The following is a 17,125-nucleotide window of genomic DNA, read 5'->3' as shown; positions in this document are numbered from 1 at the left end:
GTGTGTGATCAAACAGTGCCGTGTTTTTAGTGAAAATTTTAAAGAAAGTTTAGTTTATCTATGTCAGATTGTTTGTTTGGGTCTAAACAACAATTTCTAGAAGAAGAAATATTTTTTACTTTTTTTGTAACAGAGAAAAGTTGAGCGTTTGCACTTGCCCCGAGTTTGCACTTGCCCCGGTGTACCTTATACATTTTTTTGTAAAAGTTGATAGCTTGCACTTGCTCTAGTCTACTTTCTTAATTGAAAATTCTTCCAAAAAATGCAAATCCTCACTTTTTGTTATTAAAAAGTAGATTATTTTATTGATAACTTCAATTTACGTTTGCAAAAAAATCAAATAGTTTATTCGGCTTTTTAAAACTTCAATCCTATCTTATCTATTTCAAAGAAAAGATTCTTGTTGAGAGGACGAATGAAAAAGTTGGTTAAAATCCTCTATAATTAAACAAAATAGAATAGAATAGACTCTTGTTCAGTTAATGTGTCTAGCGTTCTAGGCGTATTGGATTATACGAAATTTATTGTAAAGCTTCCCAATTTCTTATTTTCAAACGTCCGCAAAGTGTCATAACATTATTTCATATTTATCTTTACCAAATTCATATTTTTTGGACAACAATTCACTACTTAAATTAACACGAATTAAAAATGGTTTTAATATTTGAAATCGTTTATATGGTTTTAATTCGATCGATAAACTATCAATCCGTGTCACATTTAGGCGTCATTTATTACCATGTGCTGTGTACAAATAAGCAAGAAAAAAAACACATCTAGGTTGCATATCGCATCACCGTGCATATGAAATATAGGTACTTGGTTGAGAAATAGGCGCCTAATTTTTAATTTTTTCCAGCGATCAATGAACAGTATGCTTTGGTTACTATTATCTTGCACGTTTGCTAGCGACGCCTCGCCCATGGAGACGAAAAACAAACCCCTCGAAGAAAAGAAAATCTATAAAAATGGAAGCCTGACTTCTCAATTTCAGCTTTTGGCAAAACAAATATTATATGTTTTATTCGATCAGCAAAATGTCAACCTGAGTCACATCTAGGCGTCATTCATAACCATGTGCTGTAGAAATGAGCTAGGAATCAAGAACAAAAAAAAAATCACATCAAGGCATCATATCGCCACCACTTGCATTGAAAATATGCTTGGTAGAGAAATACGCGCCAAAATATTCTCACTGATCAGCATGCTATGCCATAGTTACTATCTTCTGACGACGTCAGGTCGCGACGCCTCGACCTTGGAGACGAAAAACAAACCGCCCAAAGGAAAAAAAAATCTCGAAAAAATGGAAGCCATGACTTTCATTTTATTCAAAAAACTACAAATTTAATAATTACGGACAATTGATGCGACTTTGTGTTGTTTTTATTCGATATAAACCGATTCGCATGGCTACAGAATATTCTAAAAATAATTTCATTCGGATCGTTTGGGTCGTTTCGGAGGAGTAGTACTACAAACACCGTTACAAGAGAATTTTATATAATATAGATATGAAATATCAAGTTAAATCTTATTACAGAAGTCTACTATGAATTCCGAACCGGTTCTCTTATTACTAATTTTGATTTCTCATAAAAAAAATCTGTTTTATAGAATTGGTTTTCAAATTATAAAAATTTGAGTTCAGATTCTCAATTTTATTAAAATCGTAACTATTTCGAGTAATTTCTTCTAGATTTTAATTCAATCTTCAATATAATGTCTAAACCTCTCAAATGGATTTAGGATTCTTTGGAATTTGAATCCCGAATTCATTTTTTAAATTTCAATGCAAACCGTGGTCTGATTCTGAATATTGCTTACGATGTTAAAATGTTATTAATAAAGCTTATCGAATAAAATTCACATTTTAATAGTTAAGTTGCCCTACACTATAAAAAAAACTATGAAGATTCCTTAGTTAAATCCAGCGCTAAGTTTTGAGTTTACCGCATATAATATTTGTATCCTAAACTTGAAAATTGTGAACCAGAGAAGTCCGAATTAGAAGAGTTCCAAATTCATGTTCAAAATTAGAACGAAAATGAAGAACTGGATTTTTTAAAATGTGATCAAGGATACTAAAAGAAACATGGAGAGATGGAATTCAAATTTAAAAAATTGAAAAACAAAAAATATTATACCTATCCGTATCCGTAAAAATGTATTTTTATTCAATTTTTTTTTAGAAATTTTTCAAAGAAAACATGCCCCAAGCTCTCGAAGGCCATATCACTCTTTTAGTGAAAAACGTTAACTGATTTCCAAATTTCATATTGGTTTCCAAATTGGTGCAGTGTATTTGATAAGTAGCTATTAATTTGTTCTATAGTAGTTCTTTTAGTTTTTTTTAATCCTGATGAAATCTACCTATGTCTGACCTGAAGTAAAACTTATGTATGTTATGTCTGTTTATTATAGAAAATTATAAAAAAAAATCAAAATTTTCTCACACTGAGCTACTTCAACTTCACATTTAAAGAGCCGCAGTCTGCCGACCACTGTGATAGCAGATTGAATTTTTCATATAAGATATGTATTATTTCAAGCCATTTGATCTGCGGCTTCGATTTTTTTGGGATTTTAGGTCCAAATTTTCCCATGCAATTTAAGCTTATAGAGTATTTCCTGAGACAGATGGTGGTAAGGTAGCTTTTTGTTTTTGTTTTGAAAAATGTAAACACCTATTGGCGTTATTTTGAGCTTGGGAGATTAGCACTGGTCAATTATTTCTTCAAAAGAAATTTTTTTTTAATTTAACATTACATAACATCAACATTACCTTCAAAGTATTTGATGTCTACAATTATTTAATTTTGGGTAGTTTAAAAAATGCAAAATTTTGCATAACCATTGCATTTGCACCGCCAATTTGGTTTCGTTATTATCCGGCCATTGAACATGCGTAGTGTTGTTGTTATTTTTACCCTTTTTACCCTACCACCAGGTGCAGAAAATTGTAAACATGAGAAATCAGCTGTTCGTTTGACAAGTGGGGAAATGCCTTATAGAGTTGTTTTTGACAATTCTTACGCACACTAGCTGAGCGTGTACAGATGAGACAGGACAATTAACCTCAAAAACTCTCGGTACAAAAAACGAACAGCCAATCGACACACATCATCGTTTTTTAGGTTAATTGTCCCAAAACTTAAAAGGCTTGGTGAAACAACCAGCATAATATCACGAACACTACCAGCGGTAAATAGGACTATTCTGGGAGCCAGGTGACGTCAATTTTAAGCTCGGATGAACAGCTGTCGTCGGTCTTCGGCGCTCATCCGAATTTACGTTTCTCTCCTAAAAGCATTTCCTTGAGTCATTAGACAGTGGTGAAATTTCGCGTGTCACGTCACTCGACCCGCAGAATAAGCCACATTGTCAGTTCATTGTCAGGTCGATCGAAAGTATAGAACTCGAGAAAAAAATAGAACCCGTCAAAAAATCTATTATCAGGTCCTATCGGCTTCCACGAAATTTAGGCGACATTCACACTAGCGCCAAGTAAGGATCGACGTGATGGGGTTCAACCTCTAGTTCAAACACTTGTCACGCACACTCGTGCACTAGTGCAACTTACATTGCCGTAAATAATATAAACATAATTATTGTGTGAGTGAAGTGACATTTCTTACGAACATTAACTGGCGTGTACAGACGATAACGGGGAAATTAACCTCCAAAAATTTCAATGCAAAAATTAAGCAGCTAGCCGATGAACACGGTCTTTTTAAGGTTAATGTTCCCAAAATTAAAAGTGGAAGTGTCAGTGGAACGCCCTGAGTTATAACACGAATACTACACCCATAGAAGAGGTTGCAAAAATCAAATGCCCATTTAGCAAATCTTTGTGCCGAAAATACGCTGAAAAGTGTACCAAAGATGGATGATATGATTGGAAAAGTACTACTGGCATTAAGACTCGATCTCACAAGCAAAATGATGCACTACATTTTGTGGGATTTTCATCCTATTGAATAATCACAAAAAATATAGTGGGAATCGAACTCACTGTAACATCTCATCTCGGTTTGCCAGTCCGATATCTTACCCAGTGTACCATATGAGTTGGCTATCAAACGAAAGCATTGGCCGTCAGCCGTTTGGCCGGTATCCCCTACTTCAATTTCACTGAACAAAATCAGATGAATTTCGAAAAATATGAAATAAGAGAAGAATAATGAAATCTTATAACAAACTTTTTCAATATTAATAGAACAACCAGCAAATCTATAACATTCACTGCAAAAAAAAAGTTAATAAAAAGAAAATTGTCATATTTTGTATATCTGGTAGTTTGGAATTTTCATTTTCAAAGATCTTTAAAGAATTTTTTGTTATAAATGTCATTTTACAAATGAAGCGTTATTGAGCTTCTGAATATTAGTGTTAGGTCAAACAAAAAGTATAGTTTTGAAATAAGTTTTAGTTTATTATTGCTATAAAATTCAAACTGATTAACGGTGATTAAATTTTTTTATTGGAGTAATTTATTGAATAGTGATTTGGAAATTTAGTAATATTATTTATAATTTGGAACACAATCCTCGTTCAAAATTCTGGTTTCGATTTATCAAATTCTCAATATAAAAAATCAGCACTTTCAATTTCAATTTAGTTGAAAATAAGTTTATCAAAATCAGATACTGAAGTATGAAGCTTCTGGAACTTAATTTTAATTGATTTGCTCTTGAATTTCAGTTTATAACACAAAATTTTCAATTTTCATTGTACTGAAACAAATGAAATAGCAACAAATAAATTATAAAGTAAGTGAAAAATCGTTTTTTGTATGTAGGTACCTATTTATTATTCCAAATTCTTGAAATAATATTGATTTACAATAAAAAAAAAACATGGAATTAAGTTTTGAAGGATTAATTTAGTGAAGTAAATTTATCAATTGCAATTGAAAGAGCCAAACTTTCAGATGTAGAGTATGAAACCTTAAACTGGATTTTAACTTAAAATTTAAAAATTATAATGTGGATGAGGTGAAAGCAGTTTCGGCGATATAATTGGTGTAGATCTTGAAATCCAACAGTATTAGTCAAAATTTACGAACAGCTCCTTCGAATGTTAGCATGACGGATTGTCATGTTGCCGAAAAAATAATCGACTGATAACGGGAAAGATTTAATCCACAAGGGGAAAAAATAAAACATAAGCAATCTGATTTTGCAAAAATTTTGCACCCTTAACGCGATTTTTTTTATCAAATTTTTTGTCAGAAAACTAATTAGTTTAGAGTTTAATCGATCAATGATAACTGATGAAGCAACTGACCTACATGAATAACAAATAATTATTTAGAATCTATAAATTATCTTTTATACATTCATCGATGCAGATTTTAGGGAAGAATGCCACTAAGTGGCCAATTTCCAAAAAAACGATACAGATTTGTTCCTAAAACAACGATTTGAAAATAATAAATTGACCATTTTTTTTAAATTCTACTATTTTGTCGTCCAGAAGTCACGATAAATTACTCACAGTTTTCAGAAAAATTGATCATGATGTTAGAATCTTTTTTTTAATCTTTTTTATACTGTACACTTTTGCTAAAAAGTGCACAATGTTTTTCAATGAATTTAAACCTTGTATTTTCAAAAGTTGTACCGAAAAACAGAGCATATAGATAACTACAAATTTGCATTTAGTACCTCTAAATAAGTCAAAGTCAGTTTTCAAATTCTTTGCACCTCGGAAAATGTGAATTTTGTTTCCTTGTGTTATAATTGTGAAGCAGATTTTGAGTTTTGAAGATGAATGTAAATCTCTTTCTCAAAATACCAATTCCTCTATATTAAAACAGCTTTTATACACAGTAAATTTTTGCCCGGTTTCCAGCAAAAAAAATTGCTAGAAAAGTCCAGCAATCCATTTTTTTTTAAATTTTAATAGATGTAGCTCAAGAAAAATGAAATAACCAATTGCTCATTATACATATGACTGCCTTGAGAGATTAATATTGATATTTAAATTTGAAAATCTGATTTAGAATCCCAAAAATTCAATTAAAATTAAAGCAATTAAAATTGCTTAAAATTTTGCTGGAAAGTCAGTGGGACAAAAATCAGTTAAATTTTACTGGTTTCTAGCAAAAAAAAATTTGCTGTGTAAATAGTTTTTATTCTTTATTGGATTCCATGCGGCCTCAACATGTTGTACGATTGAATTTATTTTGTTAAATATTGGTGTCAAACAGAAAGATTAGAAGGTACCAAAGACTGTAGATTGAAGTCACACGTTTCTAAACCGACTTTTCTTCAATCTTGAGCCTTTAAGTGATAAACAAACTTTTCCTTTGATTAAACACCCCCACGGAGTGGAAAATTTTTGAAAATTCAAAAGCACATCTACTAGGGGAAGTTCAAAGTTTTTATAGAAATTCGAGCATTTACGAGTATTTTGTAACGGTTTTTTGCCGCTTGGGGGGGTGATCACCCCGATCACCCCCCCCCCCCCCCCATAGGACCGCGCCTGCCCACAGCTCATCTTGGCTGGTGGGTTTTTGCCGTCGATTGGAAACAAAAAATGTTTTTTTCTAATGCCGGTTTACACACACACATCGCTCGATACATCATTCGACAATATCCTTGCTGGCTGATTGTTTCTATCCTGCTTTGTCTTGTGATAGGATATGGGATATGTTTTATTTGGTTTCTTTCAAACAATGCCAGTTTTTTAAAAAGCTTGTTAATACCGGTCCGGCATAGAATCTTATACCGATAATTCTATTTCCAAGAAAGTTCATTATTGGTGTAGAGTCCGATTTGTGAGTGTTCTAGCAGAAAAAAGGACTTTTGCTGCGATGTGATTTTACTCAAAGCTTGAGTGCAAAGTTGCAGTGCTTGAGAAGAGAGAGCTGTAAAGCTTAGATCCCATCTCGCGGAGCGATAGCATCATTGTGTTGGCGTCACCAACGATTTTTTTTCGAAAGAACAACAGCCCAACTATCTTGATGCTAAGATATCTCCGCTATTACTCTACTGAATAACTCTCTCAGGTTTACTTGTAAATTGCCAATTTCTTAAAGTTTCTTGTTCCCTTCCGTTGCAGCTACACCAAAAATCTATCGCCGGACAAGGTGAACCTGAGTGCGTTCCGAGGCGAGGGTGAGCTCTCGAACCTGCAGCTGGACGAGAATGTGCTCACCGATCTGCTGGAGCTGCCCGGATGGCTGCGCCTTACCTCGGCCTGGTGCAATCACGTGTCTTTCCGAATATCGTGGACCAAGCTGAAAAGCACCCCCATCACCCTGGTAAGTGTTTTTTTTATTTGTTGTATTTTTCTTGGTTTTAATGATTATACCTCGGGAAAATTAGAGATTGAGTGGTCATCAAATTGTTTGTTTAGAAAGATTGGGAATTTAAGGCGTATGTATTGTTTCAGACACTCGATGAAGTGAATATCACAATCGAAACATGTGAAACAGCACGCAGTGGTACCCCAACGACTGGATTTTCCAGTTTAGCAGTACCCCAAGGGAAGTACAGCTACATACACAAAATTATCGATGGGATTACAATCGTTGTGAATACGGTCAATGTGAACCTGAAAAGCCCTGCCTTCACCGCCTCTGTTCAGATGTCAAGGATCAGGGTTGAGTCCCGCACGCCGAAATGGCTACTGGGTGATCTAAGAGTGACGCGGCTGAAAGATCCGACTCGCGGTTTGATATTGATATTCAAGGAACTATCCTGGCAAACCGTACGTATAGAAGCTAGCTCTACTCAGGACCAAAATTTAACACCGTTGCGTTTGATAACGAATCAAGCGCGCTGTAGGATTATTATCAAGAAAAAGTTGTCGGATTGTAGTATAGTAGCTAGTAGATTAATTTTAATATTAGACGATTTGTTGTGGGTTCTGACCGATTCCCAGCTTAAGGCAGCGCTTCATTTTGTTGACTCCTTGACCGGACTAATAAAAGCCTCGACCAATGTGGTGCAAAGAGTGAAAGCCCAGAAAAAACTTGAGACACTTCCGGAGTACCAGGCTCAACTTGCACAGTCATCGAAGGTTCCGGACGTGCAACAATTGACGGCAGCCCAGCGATATTTCAATATTTACGACGTTCGGGAGACATCTTATCATTTCTTTAGTCAGCGGATTGATCTGCATCTTTGTGACGATCCTGGCATCGGTCGGTCTAGTCATCCTAATCTGAAGGACGGTGGAGCTCTTCAAATATCGGTCCATGGATTCCAAGTTGACTACTATCCGTATCACCTAGCCAAAGCCGACAGATCCCATTGGCCCAAGTGAGTTAATTCTTAAACACTTTTGTCGCATTTTGGTGATTTTTCTCTCCTCTTGTCCGAAAGGTATAAAGAAGCTTCAGTTCCACCGGCTCTTTGGCTGGAACAATCTCTCAACGCCTTCCGTGAATCGATTCTAAACTTGTGTGAACCGAATAGACCGTCACCGCACCCCAGTTTGGAAAGGTAGCTATGAATGGGAACCGTAGATTATTGTATAACTTAGCCTTTTCGTCTCTATTCAGAACCACAAATTTCAGTCAGCAAACCTCTCCTAGTCAGCCACGTAATCCTGGGGCGTCGGGTTCTAGCGTTCCGAACACACCCGGCTCTCAACCGGAACCGGGAATATCCTCCGTGAACAAACTTGTGCTAGACAATCTGACAAAACTAATGTGCGTTTGTGTAATCATGAAGGTCGAGGAATTTTCCTTGTATCGCGTAACTACATCCGGTAATAAGCAAATGCCCAAAGAGTTCATCACAGGTAAGCTGGATTAATGTCACGTGTTTTATCAACTGTTTATCAACCGAATGCGTGAATTGTAATACGAATTAAATTGATGGTTCGCTTTCTTTATTTTTCTGCACGCTATGCCTTACAAATTGACGCAAAAGCACTGGGCAAAAGGAAAAAAGGTATTAAACATTTATAGGGTTGAAAAATCACGCACGCACTGTTCTGTTTCAAAGTTTATTGGGGACAACCGTTTTTAAAATGTGGGCTCCTTCGTTGTTTCTCCAATAGCCTGTTTGTTAATAAAGTATGTTGTAGAGATAATGCGCACCGTGAAAAAGTAAATCAACTCCACTAAACTGAAAATGCTTGCACCCATGAACAATCCCAATATACCGCCGATGGACACAACCACATCTAAATTTTCACGTACAATTTGTCTTCTGTAACGTTGCCTTGGCATTGACATCAGTTTAAACAAAATTGACCGACTATCGCGGTTTTCGATCACGGATTGCTTGCCGACAACATTGATCTCATGCTCATTACAAGACGGCAAACACGGACAAACCAAACCGTTTGTACGCCACGGTTGCATGATCGTAGTTTTCGGAAACATCAAATCACTCTGATCCAGACACAGCAATCCATCGTAGTTGCAAATGGGACTGGTGTCGTCATCTGAAATATGTTTAAGGGTTTGAAGACCATTAACCTAATTTTTCGTCAGCTCATTGCCTTATTACCTAGTTCTTGCCTTTTTGAACAATTTTTGTAACTTACCACTCGTTATCAGATTGTGGTGACAGCAGTTGCAGACACGAATTTGTGCATTCTTCAGACACTCAGTAACACATACGCTGTAACTGTAGCGTGGGTAGTTGGCGTATCGAATTTCATCCGGAAATACACACCGCCGAATTTCCGGTTCCACAGTACGCACCAAGGGATCGTTGACTACATTTTGAAGCGTAAAGTAAACCGTACCGGCATATCCTTCCGGAACCTGAGCGAATTGCAGCGTCGTGAGCAGCATGTGCGGAATGTCTTCTTCGTTCAAAATGTATGCCTTGAAAATTTAAATGCATCAGTTACGAGGTGTCGAAATTCATAATTATATTCCCATTTACCGAACTAGCTTTGGTTACATTTAGAAGTAATTCTCCCATTCCATCGTCACTAGAAACTTCCATGTTCAGCCAGTTGGGACCCCCTCTTCAAAGAAAAATTATTACATCATAAAAGGTGCAAAACCATTAACTACATACCACTTACTTCTCCGTGAACTGAATCGAGTTCATCACATAGCAGGAACCCATGGTGGTTTGAATAACTTGAAAGTACTGGCAACAATCAAACTTTTTCCCATTCCAAGAGCACTCTTCGAAAAGATCCTCACACGAGGCACGCACTCTGGCCGCCAATCGGTTATAACCGGAAATAGGACACTCGATACAGCCATCCGTACAATCCTTGTAAGGGGCACAGTAAGACATGATCGACCCGTAGTTGTACAAGTTATGAAATATGATTCGCAGCATAAAGTCTTCCACGTCGAAGTTATATTCGGTGTCCTCATTCTTTTTCATACCGGACACAACCTTTTCCAGATTTGAGTAAACCTCTTTGGCGTATCCCATCTCACAAACTCCGACCGAAGGAAAATTTAACGTATCCCTTGTATGAACATTTTCAATCACCATACTGACGGCGTTGTTGTGAAACGTTTCCATGTAGGACGCTATCAAATAGTAGGACCCGGTCCATGATAGCAGTACACATACAAGCCAGAACAACCTTTCCGAGAAGTGGTATTTCTTATCGGCGATGTAACCAACACCCACCAACGAACAGTTGTTGCAATAGTCCACAAATATGTCCGCCAAAGTTTTGAAGAAATTCCTGGTCTTCATTTTGTCGTTCCCGTAAAGAAGTGTCTAAATGTGTTCCAATGTTCTCATTCGCACTTTATTTATTAGCTTGAAAATGTTTTAGCGTGTGTTCAGAGATTTATCAAGTCATATTTTATTCAACTGTTCCTGTAGACTTGAAGTAATTTTCTTGTAGACAACTGTTGGTTGTACGTAGCTTATTAAAAATTCATCGACGTTGTACTTATTTTATCAGCAGTATCATGTGTACATTATACATAGTTTGTGTTTACATGATTGTTTTGCATTCATTCGCCTCTGAATATCGAGAAATGTGAAAGAAAAAAGTAACTGTTGAAGTTGTTTTATGATTTTCACTGAATTGTATAACAAACATCCTATGCACGACCAATTGTAATTATTCTATTGATTATTTCTACACCCAATGATATAGAAAATGTATTGCTAAATTAAGCACGCGATTCGTTCTTCCAGGACGATTAAGTTCAATTATGTGGATGGGTTTACATGTATGTTATAGCTTTTCAAAAATTTAATTAAGAAATAACAGTTGACCAGGTGGTACCCCTTGTAGTATAAACACAGAAAACAGACGTACAAGCTAGCCCACGAAACTTGTGTAAAAATCCCCACACCCTTTTTGAACTATGTAATTTTCATTATTTTGCCTGGGCCACCAGATGTCTCCTAACGCACCAAATAGAACTGTCAGAACAAAGCTGAGAAAAAATAACTAATTTTCAGTCAGTTTTCAATAGGTCGTATGAGCTACTTGGCAAGCTTCAAGAAAATCGCTGTTGGAGTTCCGTAATACGTTCATCATGTTGCATCTATATATATAAAAATGAATTTCTGTCTGTCTGTGCCCTATAGACTCAGAAACTACTGAACCGATTTAAGTGAAACTTGGCTGGTGGGGGTATTGGAGGCCGGGAAAGGTTCCTATTATGGTTTGGGACCCCGCCCCCTAACAAAAAAGGGGGAAGGGCCTCCCAAACAAAAGACAATTTTTTGCATAGCTCGAGAACCAATCAAGTAAATGGTATCAAATTTGGCATGGGGTGGTATTTGGGAACGGGGAATATTAGGTACCCCTCCCTCCTCTTAGTGAGGTGATAGGAAGGGGGTAGGAAGCAGGCCCGTGCGAAGGACCCGTCCATGGGGGGGGTTTTCAAAATTCAAATTTAGCTAAAAATAATAACAATACCAAAATACACAATTAACATGCAAATGCATTTCTAACATCATTTTCTTACTCATTAATAAAAAAATCAAAATTCCCGAACAAATCATAATGACAGTTTCAAATCAATATTTTCGGGAAGTCTTTGATAACTTTTTGAAAATGATCTGAACTAGGAATTTGCGTCAACATAATTTTTAAGCAGTCTAGTTTTAAAATTTTAACTCAATTTTTCCAAAACACAGATTCTGAAAAAAATTGAATTCTATAATAAATGTCTGATCAGGTAAAACATTAACCATGACAAATTGTTAGGAAATTGATAATAATTGTTATTTACTATTCATATTAATTTACAGTTCTTTTCATCATTTTTAATTGGAGCGTCAAATAAAAGAATTCTTTGTAGTGTTTTGAATTTGAAAAAAAAAATCGCGATTTGAAATGTGAATTTTTGATTATCAAAAAATTTAAAGATTTATGCTTTTAGAACGAAAAAATTAAGAATTTAAAATCATAGCCAAACTTATCAAAAAAATTTCTTAAAATTTAAATAGCTCGTCTTAAAAATTCGGTAATTTTATTTCAAAATTTAAAAGACTGTACTAGAAAATTCGGTTAACTTAATTGAAAATTCAAACAAAATAAGTTTTTAAACATTAATGAATAATTTTTTTTCAATACACACGTCTAGCTATTATAACCTTTAGAGTTTAATTGATAACTCAAGGGAACAGCATTTTAGTGCTTGTGTTTTAATGATTGATTAGATAGATTTTAACGTCCTGAACTCAGATCTTTTGTCAAATTTGAACAATCACATTTAGTTTTGCCTCAATGGAGTTTTAAAATGTGTCAGTTCTAAGTGAAATCAATCATTGATAACTGAATAACTTTTAAACATACATTTATGAAAAAATCTGATTCTGATTTCGTTTATTAAACTTCATTCAAATATAGAATGATATTTATATGATGAAGATGTTACATGTTCTAAAAAAGTAAAATTCAACAGTTTTTTTTCAAATTAGGAAATCTATCATTACATGTATTTTTGACCTCACTGGCAGAAAGTTTAAAAAAAACTTCGATTTCATTCACAAATTTGTTGGAACTTGCAAAACGGTTATTAGATCTATGCTTTTAAAAGTATCTTAAACTCCATTTGGTTTAAAACTTCTTTCAAATTCGTTCAATGAGAGAATGTAAACAAACAAAAAACTTGTATTACTTTTTTCTCAACACTCAAAGTGACTTAAAGTGTTGACAAAAATTGATAATTGATTTAAAACTTTTATTTCAAAATGTTGTATTTTTTTTCAAGATTGTCAAAAAAAGCAAAATTAAATAGTTTTAACTATTTCAATAACAAAAGCTGATAGAAAAATTGTATATTTAGATTCAGGGCACTCTTTTTAGTCAAAATCAGGTGAAATTCATTGCACCTCGAAAAAATGAAATTTTTTGGCCCTGTGTAATTTATCAAAAAAATTTCAAATGTGATGCTGAGAGGAACAAGAACAATCTAAAATTTAGACTGAAATTGGTTTCTTGAAGAATATTTCATATCAACATAACATTTTTAATGACATAAATTGTTTTATTTAATTCCAAATTTTCAGCAATATGGTAAAGGGTATAAGATTTAGGTTTTTTTTTGCTTGTTCTTTTAGATTTAAATGCCTGTTTCTTGGTATTCAAATTGTTGATGTATAAACTAAGTATTCAATTTATTAGTTTTGAATTTAAAATGGTTTGCTTCAAACTCTGTATTAGTTTAGTTACATTTCTACACTAAAGACGAGGTAGCGTTTTTGTAAGTCAAGTTTAGAGTTTCAATACAAAAGGTTTATTGAATTGCAAATCAAATTTACAATTAAAAATAAGTTTCAATTCGTGAACGTTATATAGTGTTGTAAAATGAAATGTCTGGGCTTGAGATTTAAGAGTAAATTCCGCCGGAGGCGAGCCAAATTTCTGACTTGCTTGTTAACACTTATTTTTAAACACCTCTTAAGGAAATTTTCCGATACTACGGTAAAAATTTTACTTGAAAAAATTCTCCATGGGGGGGGTTAAACCCCTAAAACCCCCCCCCCCCCCCGTTCGCACGGCCTTGGTAGGAAGGCTACCTTAAAAAAATTTCATATAACTCGAAAACTAATCAAGATATTGGAACCAAATTTGGCATGAGAAGGTATTTTGATAAGAAAAATATTTCAATGGTTAACTCAAAAACGAATAAAGCAAATGGATTCAAATTTGGCATGGGAAGGTATTTGGATACGAAAAATATATCTATGATTATTTGAGACCCCTCCCTCTTTCCAATAGGGAGATATAAAAGGGGGAGGGGCCCTCTTTTGTATTTTTTACATAACTCAAAAACTAATCAAGCAAACGGAGCCAAATTTGGCATGGGCGGATATTTGGGAACGTGACATGTTCTAATGATTGTTTGAGACTCCTTCCTTCTTCCAGTGGGGAGAAATGAAAGAGGAAGTTTCATACTGCATAACTCGAGAACTACAACAGGAAATGGAACCAAATTTGGCATGGAACGATATTTGGGTACGAGAAATGCTTCTATGACTATTTGGTATCCACTCCTTCAAAAAGGTGGATGAAAAGGGGGAGAAGAGGTCTCCCTTACAATTTTCATTATATCTGTCGCGTCTCTGCTTAGGGGAACTGGGGGTATAATGCCCAGTGTGGGCAAAACGCCCCACTGCGATATCTAGCTAGATATACACTTATTTTAAGAATTCGGTACGCTATTCCCTTCTAATTAACAGTAGAAACCTTTTGTACAAAAAATTAGCATCAAATATGCGATAAATCCTTGCAAAAATCCAAAAATACTTTTCAAGCCATATTCCTTGCAATTTGTGCCTTGTCTTTCGTAAGGAATTACGGCATCTATCGACAAAAAAAATTACCTGACATCTGTTACAATGATGAACATTGGTCTTGAAAATCATCACAAAACGAAAAATTTCCATATTCAATTATTTTTTCTGTTATTTTGAACGAGTTTTAATAAACATGTCTAGGTGGGGCAAAACGCGCCATGTCCGTTTATCTTTAAGCATGTTTCATATTTGTTTAAATTTATATGCAGTTTCATCACAACAATTTTAAAGATATTTATAAGTTGTATTGGAAAACATAACTTGAATATAAACGTATATATTTAAAATTCCTAAATTTAATATAGATTTAATTAACTATTCACAAGAATTTCAGTATATCTGGCAGCACTGCGCGTAGCAATACATTTTTCCACCTGTGAAGTAGGATAGAAGTGTTTTTACCTGGCAAACACTTTCGGAGGCACTTGGATCAATAAACACTTATTAAACGTTAAATGGCGCGATTGGGTACACACATATGCGCATTATGCCCCTACTGAATCTGAAATCCAGTTTTCAATCTACTCTTTAAACTTCATTAAATTTGTGGTCTTTTTTGACCTTCCAGTTATTCTAACTATCAGATTTAGACAAAAAATAAACCAAACTTCCAAACACAATCGAAAATTAAAGTTAATCTTTTCAAATGTATTCTAAAACAAGGCTTTCTTCTTAACGTGGGCATTATGCCCCCTCTTCCCCTAAGTACTCTAGCGGGCGAAAATTGTGGATGACAGAATTGTGGTAGAAGTAGATGATTGTCATAGTATGATAAGAAAAAGGAGGCAACAATCGCCATCGCTATTTGAGAACACGTTGACCAGTATCATTATCGTTAGTTTTCTAACAGTGAATAATCTCCTGATAGCTTTATAGCGATAAAAGTTGAGCTGCGTAGCCGTAGTTGATTTAGTGCCAAGTGCCATCATAAAACCGCTCGCAACCAAAAACATTTCCATCATATACTCACCTTAAACCGTGAACTGCATCTTCCGTGCTAAGGAGAATACTAACCTTCTCGAACATACTCACCTGGAATACACCTCTTAGATACTCCTGCTAGTTAAATCAAAAGCTCCTAGAAAGAGTTGAGAAGTTGAGTGAAGTTGGAATAGCAGTAAAATCAGTAAACGATTTTTTAATACAACTGTTATTAAAAAAACGGAATCATCGCCCACCTCATTCAACATCGAAAACTCATAATATCGGAGAGCTTATCGATCAAATTGAACCATATTTGGCATGTGAGGGTATTTGGATACGAGAAATGTATCTATTATAAATTGAAGCCCCACCTTTTTTCAGCGGAAAGATATAAAGGGGGAAAGGAGGGCTTCCATATAATTTTTTTGCATAACTTGAGAATTAATAGAGCAAATGAAATAAAACTTGGTATCAAAAAGTATTTCAGTACAAAAAATACTTTTATGAATATTAAGTCCCCCCCCCCCCCTTTATTCAATGGGGAGAACGGAAGGGGGATGGTACTTCCTTTCAAGTTTACGCATAACTGAAGAATTTTCAACGCAAATAAAACCAAACTTGGCATGGGATGGTATTTCAATACTAGAATTTTTTTATGTCAAACAATTCCTTTTTTTGCAGTGGGATGATAGAATTGGGAATAAAGGAAGGGAAGAGGAAAGCTAAAATTTAACTTTTTTTTACAAAATCCGAGAAGTGGACAAAACTTAACATGGAAAATCATTTTGGTATGATTCTATGATTATCTCACACATCCTCCTTTCAGTGAGAAGGTACATAGGAGGAGGGAGGTGAGCCCAATACAATTTTGTTAGCATAAGTTCTCAATTTATGCTAACGAAGCCAACAAATGGAAACAAATATGACATGGAAAGGTACTTAGCTACGAGATATGTTTCTACGATTGTTATAGACCCTTACGCTTTACAATGTAGAGAGGAGAAGAAAGGATGGGGTTCCATGTAAATTTTGTTGTAAAGCTTAAAAACTTATCAACAAATGGAACTATATTTGATACAAGAAGATTTTTTGAAACGAAAAAAATGGGTATGAAATCGCGATCTCCGTTCAGCAGGGGAGGGGGGAGGGAAGGACAGGGGGGCTCTCTTATCAGTTTAAGCATATTTTATCAGTTGAATTGTTTGCTTACGATTAATTTTAGACCCTCCTTTTTAGGGTGAAGCTTAAACAAACATATTAAAATTATCAGATCCTTAACACAAATTTATAGATCAAGATTCATAATATTAGATTAAGTTATTTTTGTGTTGCAATCCGAAACTCCAGCTGCAGCTCTCATTTTATAGCGGTTGCTTATGAATTATGTTATAATTTGCTTCAAAATAATGCCAACAAAACAATAAAAATTTGAATAAATTCTGAAAATATTCGATTTTGAAAGGTGTAGCAAAGCACACCGGGTCAGC

General features: G+C 34.9%; 1 protein-coding gene across 3 annotated transcripts in view; it reads left to right on the top strand.

Moving 5' to 3' along the window:
- Positions 1-17,125, top strand: part of LOC129741143 (bridge-like lipid transfer protein family member 3B) — a 73,160-nt gene that overhangs the window by 31,625 nt on the left and 24,410 nt on the right. For 2 of the 3 annotated variants that reach the window (XM_055732850.1, XM_055732848.1), the window contains exons 2-6: positions 7,069-7,270; positions 7,402-8,273; positions 8,337-8,456; positions 8,516-8,757; positions 8,889-8,909. In XM_055732850.1, coding sequence (XP_055588825.1) covers positions 7,069-7,270; positions 7,402-8,273; positions 8,337-8,456; positions 8,516-8,757; positions 8,889-8,909 — 1,457 coding nt within the window. The remainder of the gene's footprint in view (positions 1-7,068; positions 7,271-7,401; positions 8,274-8,336; positions 8,457-8,515; positions 8,758-8,888; positions 8,910-17,125) is intronic. The other variant, XM_055732849.1, reaches the window with a different exon arrangement.

The sequence above is a fragment of the Uranotaenia lowii genome, chromosome 2 (assembly GCF_029784155.1).
Source record: "Uranotaenia lowii strain MFRU-FL chromosome 2, ASM2978415v1, whole genome shotgun sequence".
Classification (NCBI taxonomy): Eukaryota; Metazoa; Arthropoda; class Insecta; order Diptera; family Culicidae; genus Uranotaenia; species Uranotaenia lowii.
This window is presented reverse-complemented; position numbering and strand designations above follow the sequence as displayed.